Source organism: Astatotilapia calliptera, chromosome 12 (genome assembly GCF_964374335.1).
Source record: "Astatotilapia calliptera chromosome 12, fAstCal68.1, whole genome shotgun sequence".
Taxonomy (NCBI): Eukaryota; Metazoa; Chordata; class Actinopteri; order Cichliformes; family Cichlidae; genus Astatotilapia; species Astatotilapia calliptera.
Genome location: NC_137433.1, coordinates 20,170,739 through 20,189,967, shown reverse-complemented (window position 1 = coordinate 20,189,967; position 19,229 = coordinate 20,170,739). Strand labels below are relative to the sequence as shown.

Here is a 19,229-nt window from a genome sequence, read left to right as displayed (position 1 = left end):
ACAGGCCGTCTTAAGTTTGCCAGTGAACATCTAAATGATCCAGAGAAGATTTGGGGTCATTTCTGCTAAGGGTACAGGACAACTTAACTACAATGAAGGGTTGATGGACGGCACTGTAAAATCTGGATGAAAACCTCCTTCCCTAAGCCGGAATACTAAAGATGGGTCGTGGATGATAAAACCAAAACAAAACATACCACCAAGTCCACAAAGGAGTGGCTAAAGAAGAAGCAAATTATGATCATGCTGTTGCCTAGACAGTCTCTAGACCTCAGTCCTACAGAAAATCTGTGGAGGGAGCTGAAAAACAGCAACCAAGAACCCTAAAGGAGAGGGAACAAACCTGCTGACCAACTCCAAAAAACATCTTACTGCTGTGCTTGTCAAGAAGGGTTTGTTTTGCTTGGGATCAAATAGTCCCCTCAATGACATGAAAATCAACCTATAACTTTTATCTGTTTTTCTTGATTATAGTTTGATATTATGTCTCTCGCGATTAAAATGAAACTATCATAAAATCTAGGCACTGGTCATCTCTTTGGAAGTCAACAGGGAATGGAATAATTATTTCCCCCACTTTACACAAACATGCATACACATCCAAAATAGAATATAAAAACGCTGTATTTACCATATACACGAACGTCGTCCTCTCAGGAGAACCAAAAAACCTATTTTGGTAGGGGCGCAAGCATCCGTCGTGCACGTGGCCCCGCCTCCCGGTGGGAACATCCAATCAGATGTGAGTATTGTAATTTGACGGGAGGTCGTCAACAACTGATCGGAGAGGAGGAAAAGTGTCATTTGCTCGTGTGTTTGTTGTTTGCCGAGCGTTTTAGCGAGCAAGAGTAGTTCATGTGTTTTTAGCTCAAGGTGTATTAGTTAACGACAACCGCCCCTTACTCGCTTTTTAACTTGAATAAACAGCTATGGGCGATAAAGTTATGGAAAGCGGCTAACGTTAGCTAACTGAATGTATTTCAGTCGGTTACAATTGTCAGAAGTTGGCTAGTTTCAGGCTAGCTACTACGTAGTTAGCTACCGCTAGTGTAGTGTCAGGGAGCCTGCGGTGGGTTGTTGCCAGCGATAAAATCATTTCGGCTGTCTAGCGTCTTTGAGAGTGCAGAGGTTTCCCAATTTTTTTGTTTTGGACGGGACAAGATCTTTTGAGATATCTTACCATGGATTTGTTTGACAGTAACAGTTCAGGTAAGTAGACACGGGCAGAGGGTACAGTAAAAGAGCAAGCTAACAGCAGCAGGCCAGCTAATAACTGTCGGGACATTTGGCTGGGAGTGACATTCACCCGAGGACACATGCTGCGATTGACTTTTTAAAAACTGTATTAAAGCAGCTTTGTCTTTGCTGCGTAATTTCCTTAATTTTACTCTCAATCGATCTTGTTGATTGTTGATAGTCCTACCGTGACATGACACTTAGATTTGCATACGAGTTTCATTTCCCCATAAGCATCAATCAGTGGGCTGCTTAAATATTTTAACTGAAATAAAGATAGTGAAACACATTTCTAACAGCTTAAGAACAGAGGTTGTGTTAACACAGCACCCTGTTACGTTTCAAGTTATCTGTAACAGCATAGCAGCACTGTTCGCTCGATATAAGTGTGCTTGGTTTGATAGCTGCTGTGTTTTCTCCTGACGTGGAGCGCCGATAAGTCACGCTCCCAGCCGCTCATGTTGTTTATAACCTCTGTTATGGTCCCAGGACGTGCATTGTTTTATTAGAGCAAACAAAAGAGAGGGCTGTGTACACACTATAACAGCTCAGAGGAAAGTAGCAGCAGCAGCAAAATCACTGTAGTTTGACTTCCTGTTTTTGTGTATCTTTGCGTGTAAGGAGGTTTGATTGTGACTTGGTGATTTTCTGAGACCAAACTTGTATTTCGTAATCACATTTTCATCAGATAATGATGTTAAAACGTTTACATATTCTCCCTTCCTATAAACTTTAAAGAGTGAGCCATTTTGCAGTGTGTTTTCTGTGTTTTATTACTTGGGGACACACCTGCCAAACACAGGCACATATTTAGCTGTAGTTCTGTGAGTCTGCTGTTGGGTTTGTACTTGTTTTGCATAAACAGGAAAACCCCAGTTTACCGATAGACTGCTTTAGTGTATTTACACACAGACCTGTGGGTGTTTTACATTTATCCTGCTTAATCATAACCATCACCATAACCACTTCTCTCTTCTGAGAATGTCATTTTGCTCATATGAAATATCTGTTTAACGTGTTTAGTCACTGCTATTCTTATAAACCCTTGTAGACCTTCCACTTTGCCCATTGCTTAGCTCCTAACCTATTTATAGATATTCATCATGCAGCAGTGTGGTCCAGACAGGGAGACTGTGTCGACCCACGCTGTCATATCAGAAACACTGTACTGAGCACACAAGGAGCAAAATAATTCACCTCTGACATTTCTGGTCTGCTGACTTTCTTTGGGAGTTAAAGCTCATCTTTGTTTGCTGTAGTTGTTTTTGAGTGAACACTTTAGGTGTTCAGTGTCTTTCTGTGCTTTCCACTTACAGCCATGAAATGGAAAGTGAAAACTGTTTAGGCTGTAAAACCATGAATGGACTGTGGGGCTGAAACTGCAGAGTTGCACAGTTCATCATTTTAATACTTTAGTTATTGAATTAGGAAGTTGAACATGCCTCTGATTGTTTCAGGAATTACTGTGGGGAAAGTCTGGCTTCCAGGCAGTGACTTAAAGTTTGTAAAACAAGGCCTTCTCTTGTCATAAAGCTGCATATGCAGGTTAGTTTGAGGAAATGCACGCCTTTAAAAACTGCATGTGACATGGTCTAGTGATGAGTAGTCTTTGCTTTAGCGTTTTCCTATTTGGGGACTTTTTTCACTTCTTTTCCCTGTGGAGAAGAAGTTATTCCAGGTTTGTAATGTCTGCAGTTTAGTCTTTCAACAACCTGATAAACCTGTTCTGTGTAGATAAAAGAAGCAGGAAATACTGAAGAAGGTGTTCTAACGGGAAATTGCAAAAACTCTGTGAGCACTTTATGAAACGTGGCTTTGTGTTGAAAGCGCATTCAGTGACAACATTGCTCTTTGTGCCAGATAGTCTCTTCTGCTACTCTGTAATTCTACATCTTAATTCTGTTACATCTCTCTCCTTTCAATCATTTCCCTTTTTTTTTAGCAGCATCTGTCTGATTTCTCTTCCTCTTTGTGCTACAGAGCGTGCCAGCCTGCCGAGGAACATGATTGAGAACAGCATGTTTGAAGAAGAGCCCGATGTTGTGGATTTAGCCAAAGACTCCACAGCCTTTCCGGTATGCCGGTATGCCAGTATGTCAGGGTTGATAATGTGAGCGAATTGGGGCAAATAGTTGTAAGCTGCTTCTGTCTGACAATGCTATCTCTTCATCATGGTAATACTTCATATGCAGTTTTAGTTTTCAGTCACCGCAGTGATGCTGCATCATACAGCCTTATAGATAAAGTCTTTACACTTTCTCATTCTCTAATAGTCACCAAATCCTCTCTTAAAGCTCCTCGATCCTTTTGCAGCTGCAGAAAGGACAGCTACAATCATTATTAAAACACATCTTCTTTCATTACCTGTTATCTGGACTCTTCTCTTACCTGATTATTGTTTTTATCATTCATTTCTCTGCACTCAGTCTCGTCACCCCCTCTACATATGACATTTTACCCCGTGCTAACTAACTTACATGGAAAGTCTATACAATGAATAGGAATCTGCATGATTTAACCAGAGGATAATAGAACCTACTGGATATGCTCTCTCCAGACGTTTCCTGCTCTTGATCCAGATGAAGTGACATATGAACCCCGTAGTTCACGGTTACTTGTGCGAGGCCTGGGGGAAAACGACATGGATGACGATGAGGAGGACTGCGAGTCTTCAGCACGTTTGTTGGGCATGTCTTTTATGAACCGAAGCTCTGCTCACAGATCCAACTCTTCTCCTTACACCAGACAGGCACCACCAAGGTAAAGTATGGGATAATGTGCAGCAAGTTTACTTAAAAAATTATTTTTTCTCTGTGGCATATAGGGCTTCATAAATACTTTAGTATTATTATATGATCTGAGTATTTTTGGAAAACAAATTTTGACTTAGTGAGTCGGAAGATAAAAGTACAGCATGTACAACAACATTGGTAGTCCCTGTTTGCCCAGCAGAGTTGTTAGTACTGTTGAAAAACAAATATATATTTATGAAGAGACATGCTGTTAGGAGTCCTGTCAGAAAACTTGTGGCTACAATTCCAATTTTGTTTTAAAACTATATTATGTCATTGTGCCAAGAATGAAATGACAGCAATGACAACACAGGCTAAGATGGTCTAAGTTTGAGTTGTGCTTCCGGATCAAAAAAGTAACCATTAAATATAGCAAAGTCATAGTTAAAATAATTGTGCAGGTTAACCTCAAAGTACTGTTATTGACTACATAAGGTAAATGTTAAAAAAAGCTGTATGCAGATACCACATCCTGTCACATAATAAAAAACTTTCGCATGTGAAGGCTTCAACTTTCACCGGCAAACTGTCTCATACTGAAAGATGATCATTTTTATACTCGCTGTCTAAATGCCGGTTATGAAAGCTCGCATTAACCAAAACTTGACAATCAAGTTAGCAGAGAGATCCTCTTCATATTTAAAATGAGTTAGTGTAAGTAATGTTAATCTCGTTTTGATTTCAGGTCATGTTCACGACCCTCATCACGTACCATAGTTGTATGTGTGTTATTCCTCGTGATAGTGGCCTCAGTGACCATGGTATTCTACTTCCTACCTGGCTGCACCTTTACTAAAGTAAGGAAAATATTAATTAGTCTTCAAGAATATCAATTTCAGAGCAAAAACATTTTATTTTTCTCCATGCTCAGTCACACATTCATTGCTCACTCCAACTCTCTATCCTCTGCAGGCAGGTTGTCATAAGCCAAACAAGACCAATCCCATTGAGCCAGTCTACCCCATCTCCACAAATGGTGAATTGTTTCCATGGGCACAGCTCCGACTCCCTCAAAGCATAAAACCTCTCAGCTATGACCTCACCCTGAACCCCGACCTCGACAAAATGACCTTCACGGGCAGAACTGTTATCAGCATGTCTATACTTCACAGCACAAACCGCATTGTATTCCATGGTGCTAATCTCAACATTACCAAAGCAACCTTCAAAGTGGGTTTGAAGAGAATTTTTTGTGTTCTGATGAATAAATTTACTTTTTTTTTTTTTTGTCTGCTAGTCTGTGACTAACACTTTCTCTCTTCCAGTTGGGTGATGGGCAGGCCAGTGATGTGACTGTACTGGAATACAAACCCAGACAGCAGTTAGCTGTTAATTTCTCAGAGGAGCTGAAAGCAGGCCAGTACTGTGTTTTGACAATGGAATATTCTGCCAACTTCTCAAACGCATATGATGGTTTCTACAAGAGCTTCTACATTGATAAGGATGAAAACAAAAGGTACCCCTTGCTCATTGGCTGTTTATTAGCAGGCTACTTACCACAAGCTTTTAAGGTGGCGGTAATTAAGGCATTACTTAAAAAGTTCTTATTTGTTCCAGCTGTTGTAACTAATTATAGACTGTTTTTAATCTTCCTTTTAGTTCAAAGAATCTTGAAAGACTAGTTAACTAGACTAGTTAATCAGTCAAGATTGAGAGTGCATCATAGCACTGAAACAGTATTAGTGAAGGTTATGAAACATCTTCTAATGGCCTTTGGCAATGAACTCATATCTGCGTTTGTCCTGTTAGACCTCAGTACAGTGTTTGCTACCACTGACCACAAGATTTTACTACAGATATTAGAACATACTGTTTGTATTAGATGAACTGTGCTGCAATGGTCTGAGTCATATCTGTTGGATAGATTTCCAATTAGTTAGTCGTGGAGTTCTGTGCTGGGACCAATACTTTTTACTTTATACTTGCTTCATTTAGGCAACCTTATAACAAAACACTGTATACAGTTTTATTGCTATGCAGATGATGCACAGCGTTATTTATCCATGAAGCCAGGTCATGCAAATCAACTAGTTAAATTAAAGGGATGTCATAAACACATAAAGGCCTAAATTACTTCTAAATTCAGATGTAACTGAGGTTATTGTACTCAGCCCTAAAAATCTAACAGGATATTTACTTCAGATGGCCTCATAGTGTTACCTTTAGTAACACTGTGAGTCATCTTGGAGTCATTTTGACCAGGATATGTCCTTCAGCGTGCACATCAAGCAAATATATAGGACTGCCTTCATTCATGTGGACAAGATCTTTAAAATTAGAATCATCCTGTCAGAATGATGCTGAAAAACTAGTTTATGCATTTATTACTTCTTGCTGGACTGTTGTAATGCATTGTTATCAGGCTGTCCTTAAAAGTCCACGAAAACCCTTCATTTGATTCTAAATGCTGCTGTGAGACTAGAAAGAAAGACCGTATTTCTCTTATTGGCACCAGAATTTAATTTAAAATTTTTCTCCTTATATACAAAACCTTGAATAATCAGGTCCCACCTTATCTTTAAGACCTCTTAGGACCATATCACCTCATTAGAGCACTTTGCTCTCAGATTCAAGGTTTAATTTTGGTTCCTACAGTTTTTAAAAGTAGAATCGGAGGCTTCATCGATCAGGTCCGTGTATTTTGGAACCAGCACCCAGTTTGGACTTGAAGAGACAGACGGCTTCTCCCACTCTACTTTTACGTTTTAAGATTAGGTTCAAAGCTTTCTTTTTTGATAAAGATTACAGTCAAGCCTGGGTCTAATGACCCTGACTCATACTGTACTAAGCGTAGGCTATTGGGGGCTTCCCATGATGCACTGACAAGTTCATCTTCACTCATTTCTTTTCACTCCCTGTGTGTTTATACACTACTAGTGCATTTAATCATTAGTACTTATAAAACTCCTGCCTTTTCTCTTATAGTTTTCCTTTTGACCTGTTTCTCTCTGCTGTCTACCCTTTCCCTTCACTCTCAACTGGCAGATAGTTGTCATTTCCCGAGCCTGGTTCTGCTGGAGGTTTCTTCCTGTTAAAAGGGTTTTTTTCTTTCCTACTGTTGTCACGTGTTTGCTCACACGGGGATGTCTTGTTGGAGTTTTTTTCTAATACTGTAGGGTCTTACACTTAAAATATACTTCACATTAAGGCGACTATTGTTGTGAATTGGTGCTATATAGGAACAATTGAATTGGTTCTGCCATAAGTACAGACTATGGAGTCAGCTCATCTCATCGCCACAGTCTAACAAATGAGTGCTTTAAAAATAACAAATACAGAAAGAAAATGTTTTATGGAGTTTAAACATTTCCAGCATGGTCATGTTCACCCCCTCTTTTCCCCAGGGTCCTAGCAGCAACACAGTTTGAGCCGCTGTCGGCCAGGAAAGCCTTCCCTTGTTTTGATGAACCAGCTTTCAAAGCGACATTCCTGATTAAAATCAGCAGAAAAAAAACCTACATGACTCTTTCAAACATGCCCAAGGTAATTTAAAATGAATGAGTTTTGCTTTATGATACTAATGGTTGAAACATTCTACTCAGTGTTTTATAAGGCTTCATTCATATGTGGTTGAATTATTTTTATTCACTTGTTCATTTGTTATTTTTGGCAGTATCCGACTAGATTTAAATGTATGAAAACTGACACAAGGTTTGAATTACATTTGGTTACAGTAGCATGAGAGTTTAACATCCTAATAGAGGTTTGGCTTTTGAAGAAGTGATTCTTCTTTTTTTGTACAGATGCTGAATGGTGACAATTTTAAATTAATGCCAGCTGTTACATACCGGCTTGGATGTACAAAATGAAATATGCTTTCTTCTGAGGAGGCTTACATGATGGGTTTGTCCACTGTATTATAGAGTTCACAGAGTTTCGATTTTTTAAGATACTGTCAGTTGCAGTAAACTTACAATTGTGCTTTGTCACTATGTAACCACAGTTTACAAAGCATAATTATAATAATATCCTGTCCTGAAGACTTTGTAATTCTTGTAACCACTATGGCTTCTCAGGTCACGGTGGGGGTACAGTCAATACTACCAGATGGTGTGCTGCACTGCTGTATTCATCCACAATAAGTCAACAATACTGATTTATTGCAGAGGACTTCAATACATCCTTGTTTTGTGTATTTCAGGCAAAATCCACAAATCTCTCCAATGGCCTTGTGCAGGATGAGTTTGAAAAGACCAGTGTTAACATGAGCACTTACCTGGTGGCCTTCATCGTTGCTGACTTCACCCCTAACACCAAAAATGTTTCAGAAACCCAGGTAGGTCTAGCAGAGAAATATTTTTCTGTTTCAGTTCAGCCTCTGCAAATATTTTTTTTTAAATGTATTTTTCAGTGAGGCTGTGCTGTTGTTGATAAACTATATATATGTGTATACATATAAATACCTTTTATTGTTTGTGTTAGGTGTCAGTCTACTCTGTACCAGAGAAAAATGGGCACACTGAGTATGCTCTGACCATAACCTCTAAACTGCTGGAGTTTTACAATAACTTCTTTGACATTAATTACCCTCTCAAAAAACTAGGTGAGTAAACCAATGGATATTTAATTATACACACTCTGTGCTCTATCCTTGTGTAACTGTTCTCCCCCTGTCCCGTTTTTACACAACCCCATATGCTGTCTTTCTCTGGTGTCAGACTTGGTAGCTATTCCTGACTTCCTGGCAGGAGCCATGGAGAACTTGGGGCTAATCACTTTTCGGGAAACCACTTTGTTAGTGGGCAAAGAGTCTTCTCTCCTGGAAAAACAAGTGGTGGCTTCTGTCATAGCACATGAGCTTGCTCATCAGGTACTTTTGTTTGTGTTTGTATCTGTGAAAAGAAACAGTGAATATGTTCACATGTCCAATGTTTTTTTGTTTTTTTTTGTTTTACAGTGGTTTGGAAACCTGGTGACTATGACATGGTGGAATGACCTGTGGCTCAACGAAGGCTTTGCCACTTACATGGAGTACATGTCACTGCAGGAAGTGTCGCCCGACCTGGAAACTGTACGTTCTGCCGTGTAGCTTGCCAAATTATTTGTCATAGTTTTAAATCAGATAATGTTATGTGCTCCTACATATGCAGTATGTCCTGTTTGTTTGCAGGGTAATTTATTCCTCTCAGTGCGGTTCAGAGCCCTAGACAAAGATGCACTAAACTCCTCGCACGCTGTGTCGACAGACGTTAATACAACAGAACAAGTAGAGGAGATGTTTGACTCTGTCTCTTATGAAAAGGTAAACTCTGACTTATAAGTACATCACATGCTGTTCATTAATTCACTTAACTTTGATTTCTAGCTGTTCATTTAAGGAAATAGTGACCCTCACATGAATTCTTGATAGTTTATTGCTAGTTTATTATTCTTTGTCTTCCAGGGTGCATCCATTCTTCTAATGCTGAATGCTTCCTTCCCCGGAGATCAACAGTTCAGAAAGGGTATCATTGAATATCTCAAACAGTTCAGTGGATTAAATACAGACACTGATGACCTCTGGAACAGCCTCACACAGGTATTAGTGGTGTGTTTTTTATGTTCATGCATATGTGTGTTTTTACTGACACAGTGGCTGGTTATTTTTTCCCCTTTGTGAAGTGGGATTGTGGCAAAATGTAGCCTTGGTAAAATTTACCATAGAGCTTGACCAATACAGTATTTTTAAGACCAATACCAATATTTGTTGATTTAAAAATCAAATTTTTTTTCTTTCTGTCGCACAACACCTATTTATTTACTCATTTACACTCTCCCTAAATCTGCATGGATCAGCTGGTTGTTGTGTTAAAAGATGTGCATGACTAATTGACTAGAAGTTCAAACGTTGCTGCTAGAAATAAGAGTTGGCTATATGTAGCATTCTTATTTTTTTAAATGGAAGATATTGTCAAAGATGTTACACAACCGCTGGGCACTGTCAGACTGCAGCCTTTACAGTTGGCTGCACACACCTCTCTGTGTGTCCGTGAAAGGAAATTGTAAATGAACGAGGGAAAAGTAGAACAGATGGCTGCCAGAGTGCTGCCTGCGCTTATCTGTAGTACTTTATAGTAAAGCATGAGCAGCCGTAGGTTGGTTTTGCCAGAATAAACTGGAGTAAACTGGAGTGTAGAAGCTAGACAGGAAGAAACTGAGGCTACTGCTGCTAGTTCTGCTATGGCTAGCCAAAGGCTGTAAGTTAATCTGATATTGTGCATATTTACAACATTATACAGAATGTAAAGTGCCGCACCTTTAAGCAACATTTAAAACATGATTGTCTAATAAGAAATATGATTAATGGGTTCATATAGCCCTTAAAATACAAATGAAATATTTGTAAGAAGGTTCTGACCTTTGGGCTCGTTGAGTAAACAAAGTTTTTCTCTCTCATTTAAACGGCTAGAAAATTAGTCACCAGGATGTATCCTAGTTCCAAACACCCATGTTACCAAAAAGGAAGATGCATAGTGCCCTCTGGTGAACAAACTATGTAACACCAACACTCATAACCTGGTTAAAGAGTGTTTCTCCTGTCCCTGCTTTACTTTTTTTTTTTTTTACTTGTCATCTATCAACATTATACTTGCTGATATCAAACTAGTAAATAGATAATGCCTGATGGGCTCTAATCTACTGTAGCAGCAACTACAAGTGCTTTATCTGTACTATACTGTTTACGTCTTTGCATATAAGGAAAGATTTTGTTAGTGGATAGCATTGCAACTATGCAAGATACAGATGATTACATATGAGTCCTGAGTAGGCTCTTATAAGGCCTTTTGAAAATAGTCCTGTTAAATATAGATATGTTATATTACCTTGTTTTCTAACTTGGTAAATAGTCTCATAATGGAGATTATTTAGAACTTCTTTTTTTAAATAGATATTTTTATTCTGTTTACTCTTTGCTGAGGTATTGCAGTCAATCTATAATTCAAATGTAGCTAATATGCTCTACATAGAATGTTCCCTTGCTTGTTCTCTTGCTTATTCCCTTTTGATGGCAGAGCACAAGACAGATGCAAAGACTATATAATTGTGACAAGAGTGTTTCAACCTAATGACCTCAGTTAAAGTTGATGCTTTCATTTGCTTAGTCATCTTATTGTCTGCCACAATGCTAACAACTTGATCAACAAGTCTCTCATAGTTTAGAGTTTATCTTTGATCTGTTCATCAAAGAGATCTTTTTGGATAGATTCTGTGAGTAGTGTACACTTTGTTGCCATTTGGATACTAGAAATTGTAATTGTTTGCACAAATTTTGAGAATATAGCTGCAAAATATGAGTCCCCTTCTACACTAATTCTCATGTGTGGAGAAAAAATGAAAGCGTGACATTTGGCTGCACACACAGATCAAATATTCCCCTTCCTATCCTCAGACCGATAAGTCCACGCACCACATGAATGTATCGCAGATGATGACATCGTGGACATCACAGAAAGGCTTCCCACTGGTCACTGTGAACCTCATGGGAAACCAGGTGACACTCGCACAGGAGCACTTCTTGCTCACATCTGACAATACCACGCATACGTCAAGGTGGGTTACACATTACTACACAGACAGACAGACACACATAAATCATAAGGACACCACCGTGCTAACTGTAGTGTGCACTCTGTTTAGCTTGTGGCATATTCCAGTGACGTACGTGAACGACAGCTGTAGTTTGGCCCCTGAGTGCAGACAGGTTTTCACTCTGAAAAATAAATCAGGTAAAAGACTAAAATAGAAACCTATTCTAATTGTCCTTGGCTGAGCTGCTCTCGAATGAAAAGTTTTAAGTGTATTCATGTGTTTATTTGTTTTGTTTTGGGGTTTGTTTGTTTTTTTTGTATTTTCAGACACATTTAAGCTGTCAGAAAATGTAACTTGGCTGAAGTTGAACTACAAAAATACAGGCTTCTACATAGTGGACTACGGAAAGGATGGCTGGTCTGCTCTTGCTCAAGCTTTGTTCTCAAATGTCGGCGTTCTTACACACGAGGACCGTGCTTCACTTATACATAACATCTTTGCTCTCTCCAGGTATCAAAGTCTTTTAATTGCATTTAGTGATGAAAGTCTTTTTTAAATTTCTTCTGCTTCATTTTGATGCTCTGCTGTTCCTCGTTTGTCCCGTGTCGTCACTAGATTGGGACGTGTGTCCTTCCTGCAGGTCATAAATCTACTGAAATATGTCTCAGCGGACACTGAGACTTCTCCTGTGACAGAGGCCCTTTTACAGCTCAATAATATCTACCGACAGCTTGAAAAAAGACAGGAGTCTAATCTTGCATCCCGCATGAAGGTATTGAACTCACACCCAAGAAATTAGATTTTCAGAAAAGACAGAATTTTTAAAGTTTTGCTTCTGACTCCAAAACAATGGATTTTAAATCAAACTGCCAAGATGTGATTGAAGTGCAGACTTGAATCTTTAATTCAGGGGGTTTAATAAAAAACTTTACATTAGCTGTATCTAGGGTAGTTTTCAATACCTGGCTAAAAGTCCTTTGCAGTCCTGCCTGAAGTCTAGGACTCACAGGTATCCCCAGTTGGTGTGTTTTCTCCCTTAAGATGTTCTGCTAAGCCTTTACTGCAGCCACCTTCAGCCGCTGCTTATTTGTGGGTCTCTCTGTCTTCTTTTTCAGTTTGACTGAAAAGTTGCTCTATTTGATTGAGATCAGGTGAATGTCTTGGCCATTGAAGAATGCCTCGTTTTTCTTGGACTGATTTTGCAATGTACTTTGGTTTGTCATACATTTATACTGTTAAGAGTTTTCTGATCAGTTTTGCCGCATTTCTCTGGATCTGAGCAGAGAGTATAGCCCTGTACACTTTACAATTCCTCCTGCTTCTTCTAGCAGCAGTGACTTCAACAGTAAACACGATTGACACAATTGTTACATTTCACAAAACGGCCAGTATGACGTTCTTTAATTTCACTATTAATCTACATCTTTTAACATTACTTCTTTTTTTTTTCTTTTTTTTTTACGTCATATTACGTGATAAAACTTTAATTTGCTAAAAAAAAATCTGACTTTGATTTGACACTTAACACATAACGTATCTTTGATAAGGTCAGAGCAAGTCTTTTTCCTAGTTCATCTGCGTTTTGGCTTTATCATGCTAATGAATGTGTTTTGTTTTGGGGTTTGTTTTGTTTGTTTGTTTTTTGACAGAATTTTATTATGAGCACATTTCGTAATCTGACGGCCAAACAAACATGGGAAGAAGAAGAGAATGTGTCCAAACAGGAGCTGCGCTCTGCTCTGCTGGAGATGGCCTGTAATCTGAATGATGAAAACTGCACCCAGCAGGCCACGTCCCTGTTCAAAAAGTACATGGAGTCAAATGGTACCCTCAGGTACGTCCAGAGCACAACAAACATTTCATTGTCTTACTCTGCTTCGTTTCAAGCTGGTAACACGGTGAACAGTATTAGTCAAACATCATTTTAGAAATAGAGATTGACAGACCACGTGACTTTTGCGCATTGTATTGTGGGTAGGAGTGGCAACAAAATCAAAACACTGCATCAAGAGCTAGTATTTCCAGCATCATTAATTCTGCGGTTTTAATCCCTACTTGCATTTTATTTGCCCCCAAAACTGTTGTGTACAAAACGACGGTGAGTGTATGCACTCACAAAATGTTTAAAAACTTCAGATCCCTACAACAAGCCCAGGTCCAGTTTACTTTGGTGATTTGGACTATTCCATTTCACAGCTGTTGTTACATTTTTTTCTTTATCTCCTGGCCAACGCAATCTATTTGTCATTTCAGGTTGTAGTATTACACAACATTTTCAGATCTAATAGAAATAAAATAAGAATTCATTCAATTCAATGTCTCTATTTATAACTGGCATTATTGTTTCATTCTATTATAGAATCTTACAGGAAAGACGCAACATTGTATTCCATCATGCTTTATTAGCTGCTTCGGTGAAAAACAAATCAACAATGCCAAAAAACCATATTAAAACAACATATTGGAAAACAGTTATTCATCACTTGATTGCTTCAATACAACACTTGGGCACATATATGTGGGACTTTTCATGGCTGTTTTGAGCTCTCTCTCTCTTAACCGATCAAATCCCGCTGTGGTAGCAGCTTTAAAATCAGTATGACCCAGGTTGATAGAGGGTGCCCAGTCTGTATTCCAGCATTTTGTAGGCTGGTTTTCCTACAAAACACAACAAACATTGGCCCGCAAAGCCACAGTGAACAAAGCAGCATAGCGTAACGAATTCATTTCAAATCAATATAAGACTTATTTGTAACCTACATCAACAATCATGTTAAACAGAAGACTTACCTTTATGGAAATGCTTTGAGCAGACTAACATGTGAACTGGAGTGTTCTGGGACATTATATTTGGTCTTCGAATGGCTGCAATCCAGGTCATCCGTCGGCTCTTTGTTACTTCGGAAACATGGCTTAAACAATTTCTCTTCCACAACGTAATCCGATAACAACTGATCTCTTTACCGGTCGGCTTCCCGTGGCTGGTATGCGACCGGCTATTGCAGTTAATAATACAACAGCTTCTTGCCATTCTTTCTGTTTCTTTTTATCACTGTGTGACTGTTTTCATGTGAAAGCCTGCGTGTGCTAGTACCGCTTGCCACTCGTACCCATAATCCTTTGCGGTTTTACGCCACATTTTCAATCTCTATGGAAGGTGATGGGACCTAATGGAATCAGAAAATTAGAATTGAGTAGCAAAAGTAAAAGTCTGTTTCTTTTGTATTTATTGTCATAGGATTCCTGGTGATCTGCAGCAGACTGTATTTACAGTGGCTGGCCGGTCTGATGAAACCTGGGACGCTCTTTTCAACATATATGTACATGCCACGTACGATTCAGAGAAGCGGAAAATGCTAAAGGGCCTAGCATCCACTCAGAACCCACAACGTTTAGTACAGTAAGTTTTTTTTTGTTTTGTTTTTGCATTTGTTAATTATGCGCTATTTTAACAAAGTCCGTTTCCCCGCCCATTAATTTCATCTGCAACTCAAAGTCCTGCGATGCCATTAAAATGACTTCACTTGATTCCACCAGAGCAAAAGTTTGACATACTCAAGGTCTCACAGTTACTCACCTTGTCAGTGCTGTAGTTATATTACTGTAGTTTACATGTAAAAATTGTTACTGACCCTGCGAAGTATTTATAGTTTGTTTTTTGTTTCTGGCATAAGCAATCTTGATGTTTACTGACTCAGCAGGTGGAAAACTGTTATTAAATTACTTCAAACTTGTTCTGCGTTTGGGGCATCATTATACTGTAATGTATAATGGTGCCCCACACATCTAAACAAACTGATCTTCAATAAGTTGATTAGACTGCATTTTGGGGATGCTAGATTATGTTAGAATGTAGCTGATGTCTTTTTCAGTAAGTCCATCCATTTATTTCCATCCATGCGGGTGTGAATAAACAGCAGCCTACGCAGAGAAGCACAGACCTTGCTCCACCAGCTCTTCTGGTGTAAACTCAGTTGCTCCCAGATGTAATCTCTCCAGCATGTCCTTGGTCTGCCCCAGGGGCTCTTACTGGTAGAACAGGCACAAAACATCTCATCCAAAAGGGGCCCAGAAGGGATCCTAGTCACCTCTGCTGGGATCTTTCAAAACAGAGGAGTAGCAGCTCTACACTGAGTCCTGTCTCCATGGAAGAGCCCAGACAGCCTTCAAAGAAAGATCATTTCTGCTGCTTGCATCGGTCTTATTCTTTTGGTCACTACTCAGAGCTTGTGATCATAAGTGAGAGCAGGGACATAGATCATAGATTGATGTGACTGGTGAATCGCAACATCTGCTAGACACTGCCCTGTCTCTCTGTACATCTGCATTTATTTATCATGGATATTTAACAAGTCGTGAAAATGTTGTTATTAAAAGGTTGAGATTTGTATATTAGAAGTTATTTGTTTTAAAACCTGTTAATATAATAGTTATAAACCTTTGAGATGTACGGCAGTGGTGTCAAACGTGTGTCAAACACCAAAGGGTCCAATTCGACCCACTGGATGGCTTTACAGTAAAGTCATTAACTCCCCTGAATTTTCAATAGGATGTATTGTTAAGCCTTTTGTGATAATACCAGCATTAGTATACAGGAGTGAAAGTATAAAAAATGTTTCTAGATTTCAACAAGAAGTCAGCAAATGAAGATTTTGTGCATTTTCACATTGATCTGGGAATTGTAATGACCACAGACTTCCCAGTTATTTTGAAGTAATGCTATGTTCTGTTTTCTGGCACATTTTTAAGGGAGAGCGGCAAAGAGCATTACACTTTGGTTTATGGCTTCAGTTTTTTAAAATTCTCCTCTATCTCAACTTAAAGCTTTCAAAATGTACTTCTTTATACTAAAGATTGTTTGATCCCCACGCTGTGTAGTTACAATCAGGGTCCTTTTGACATGTTTGGTTTCTTTCTAGGATTCTGTCGTTTGGTCTGAGGGGAAGTCTCATTCAGACTCAGGAGTTGCCTTTGGTTATCAGCACTATGTGTCAGAGCTTTGCTGGTTGTTTGTTTGCCTGGGACTTCATACAAGAGAACTGGGACCGCCTCATAGAGAAGTAAGTTAGTCTCAGAGTTTCCCTTTGTATAGCATTTTGAGATAATTTCACCTGAAAATTCAATGATTTTGTCTTTTGGGCTGCAGGTTCCCTATTGGCTCCTTTGCCATCCAGGCAATCATCAAATCTGTTACCTCCCAGTCCTCCACACAGGCACAACTTCATAAAGTATGTCCTTAAGTCATTTCTTATGAGAATGCATTTGTTTGACTCTCAGTGTACTTGTTTCGTGAGCTGAGCTTGTGTGTTTTGATGTCTTATAGGTGCAGGCTTTCTTCTCTGGTCTGAAGGAGCGTGGCTCTCAGATGAGGAGCGTGCAGGAAGCTTTGGAAACCATAAAGCTGAATCAGCGCTGGATGGACAGGAACCTGCCTACACTCCAAAAATGGCTGTAACACGGATGCTCCAACAAGTCTCCACCCCAGTAACAAGCAACTGGGCTGTTTCTTTGAGACAACAACAGTATTTGCACTATCTTAGGACTGTGTCCTTTACCTCCCCTCATCCAGACCAGAGCGCTAATCAGTGGTTGTGCTCTAGCTGGTTGGACAGGTTGTTTTAATTTTTGAGATTGGTCCTGTAAGTTGTACATGATAGCTCAGGGTGGATCTGATTGTGTGTGTGTGATTGTGACAGGGGTTCGTCAGATGCAATACACACTCCTCATGTTTTATGCTGTTGACCAAACCTCTTCCGCAGTTCTCATCTAAACCTCACGCCTGAGCAGACAATCATGCTTTCACCCACACTCCTTTGGCCCAACCACCTCTCAGGCACCTTTCATCGTGAGCTGTAAAACGGCCACTTTAAAATAAACTCAATAGTATGATTAATGTCAATATTACTGTGTATGTGAAGATGCAGCTGTCAGGGATTTCTCAGCAATGATGAATTTAAATTAATGTTACTTGATAGATAGGATTATCCTTAGAGTTAAAGTAACCACGTGTCTTTTTGTTGGAAGAATATCTACCTGTCAGCCTGTACTAATTATTCATGCGATCCCAAGTGTTTGCTATACTAGTCATGGTTGGGCTACAAGATTTGTTCGTTGATGAGTAGATGCCAGTGTGTTGGTATTGAATGAATGTACTGACAAAAATATCCCACTGTGTACTGTAGATGATGTACAAAAAATAGTGCAGGTTTAAAATGATAGCCATTGTGTCTTAGGTGAGAGCAGGCAGTGCACACTGGAGCTAAACATTCATTTCTTCCTTCCTTTCTATCTCTCCCCCAAACTTTAATCCCAGCCAAGCTTTAATCAACAATTTTTTAATTTTTTTTTTTTCTTTTTAAATTTGGATCACTTTCCTGCAATGAAGTCACTTTACAGACTCACTCTTTGGCTTTTTCCGCTTGTAAAGTTGTAATTATAGTGTAGATATGCTCAACCCCAAAGCCTTTTCCCTTGCCGTTTTGGATGTACCATTTTAAACATCTAAACTTTAAACATTTTAATAATTAGCTTTCTCGTGTGTGTGTGTGTGTGTGTGTGTATGTGTGTGTGTGTGTGTGTGTGTGTGTGTGTGTGTGTGTGTGTGTGTGTGTGTGTGTGTGTGTGTGTGTGTGTGTAACTGTACACATCTACCTGATCAGGAGTCTTGGTTAAAGTGTTTTACTGCATCTCTTGATTTGAGACAACACCTGGAGGACATTTGCTCATGAATGTTGTGTTTTAAGGGCTAATGTGCATATTTAAGTATCCAAAGTATACAGAAGAACAATCCATGTTGATAGTTTGCTCAGTAAGCTGTTACTTGTCAGCCAAAAATAGGAATGTTTAAAGTTGGTCCAGTGTTAACCACCTCTGTATGTTCACTATTTATTGTCTTGAGATAGCTCCTCCAGTTTTGCAACAAGATGTTATTTAAGTACAGCTGTACCCTCAGCCAAAGCGGTACTTATTCACTCTATTGCTTGCCATGATTGGCAGGTGAAATGTGATCATCATTACATTCAGGAGGCCTGCATCTCTTTTTTGGTGGTCATAATATTGTTTGTTCCATTGGTTTTGTTTTTTTGTTTTTGTTTTTTACATCAATGTCCAAAACAGTAGTACAGACTGTTGTTACAAAGGCATCTGTGCACAGTTGCTGGTAATGGTGGCCTTTTTTTTATTTCGGAGAATGCAACTATTCCTGTGAACAGGTGAGAACGATGGTGTACGGCACTGTGAAGAACTGAGATGGTACCGATTTGGTTACACTTTACCAGTAAAGTTTCCCCCTTTATTTATTCCATTATATCTATAATGACTTTACAGAAATATTTTGGAATCCTTGCATTTTTATCCTCCTGATGATTTTGGCTCATTTTCCTTAGAAAGGCCTTACTATCTTGTTACATTAGCCGGAGAGTTTGATTTTCATGTCTCATTTTCTGTCAGAGTCCTGGCAATCATAGTATGTGATGATAGGGCTACTGTAGAGGACCACATGTGCAGTAAAGCCAGTCAGACTGTCTTTGTTTTTGTTGCACATTAATGAAATGCTGTAGATGCTTTTATCATTTTGTTGCTCTTCATTTGAATAAAAATATAAATAATAAAGGTTTTTTTTTTCTTCCTCCAAAAGGTTTGTATAGTTTATATACTGCTTAAAAACGTTTAAGAAACACTTTGAAAACACAT

The 19,229-nt window shown here is 39.1% G+C and overlaps 1 protein-coding gene across 3 annotated transcripts; it reads left to right on the top strand.

Moving 5' to 3' along the window:
• The first annotated feature begins 761 nt into the window (after positions 1-761).
• Positions 762-18,179, top strand: lnpep (leucyl/cystinyl aminopeptidase). Of its 3 annotated transcripts, XM_026187437.2 has the most exons (22): positions 762-1,209; positions 3,217-3,311; positions 3,794-3,996; positions 4,714-4,825; positions 4,941-5,198; positions 5,294-5,484; positions 7,373-7,511; positions 8,170-8,304; positions 8,451-8,571; positions 8,687-8,838; positions 8,926-9,039; positions 9,139-9,270; positions 9,412-9,546; positions 11,398-11,558; positions 11,646-11,734; positions 11,864-12,047; positions 12,153-12,309; positions 13,187-13,371; positions 14,776-14,937; positions 16,457-16,597; positions 16,684-16,765; positions 16,861-18,179. In XM_026187437.2, exons 1-22 carry the CDS (start codon positions 1,182-1,184, stop codon positions 16,990-16,992), a joined length of 3,108 nt encoding a protein of 1,035 aa, XP_026043222.2. In that variant the 5' UTR covers positions 762-1,181; the 3' UTR covers positions 16,993-18,179. The 3 variants fall into 3 exon arrangements, with proteins under 3 accessions (XP_026043222.2, XP_080165295.1, XP_080165296.1); XM_080309169.1 differs by having other exon boundaries at positions 8,687-9,039; XM_080309170.1 differs by lacking the exon at positions 762-1,209 and having other exon boundaries at positions 3,299-3,319; positions 8,687-9,039.
• The last annotated feature ends 1,050 nt before the right edge of the window (positions 18,180-19,229 follow it).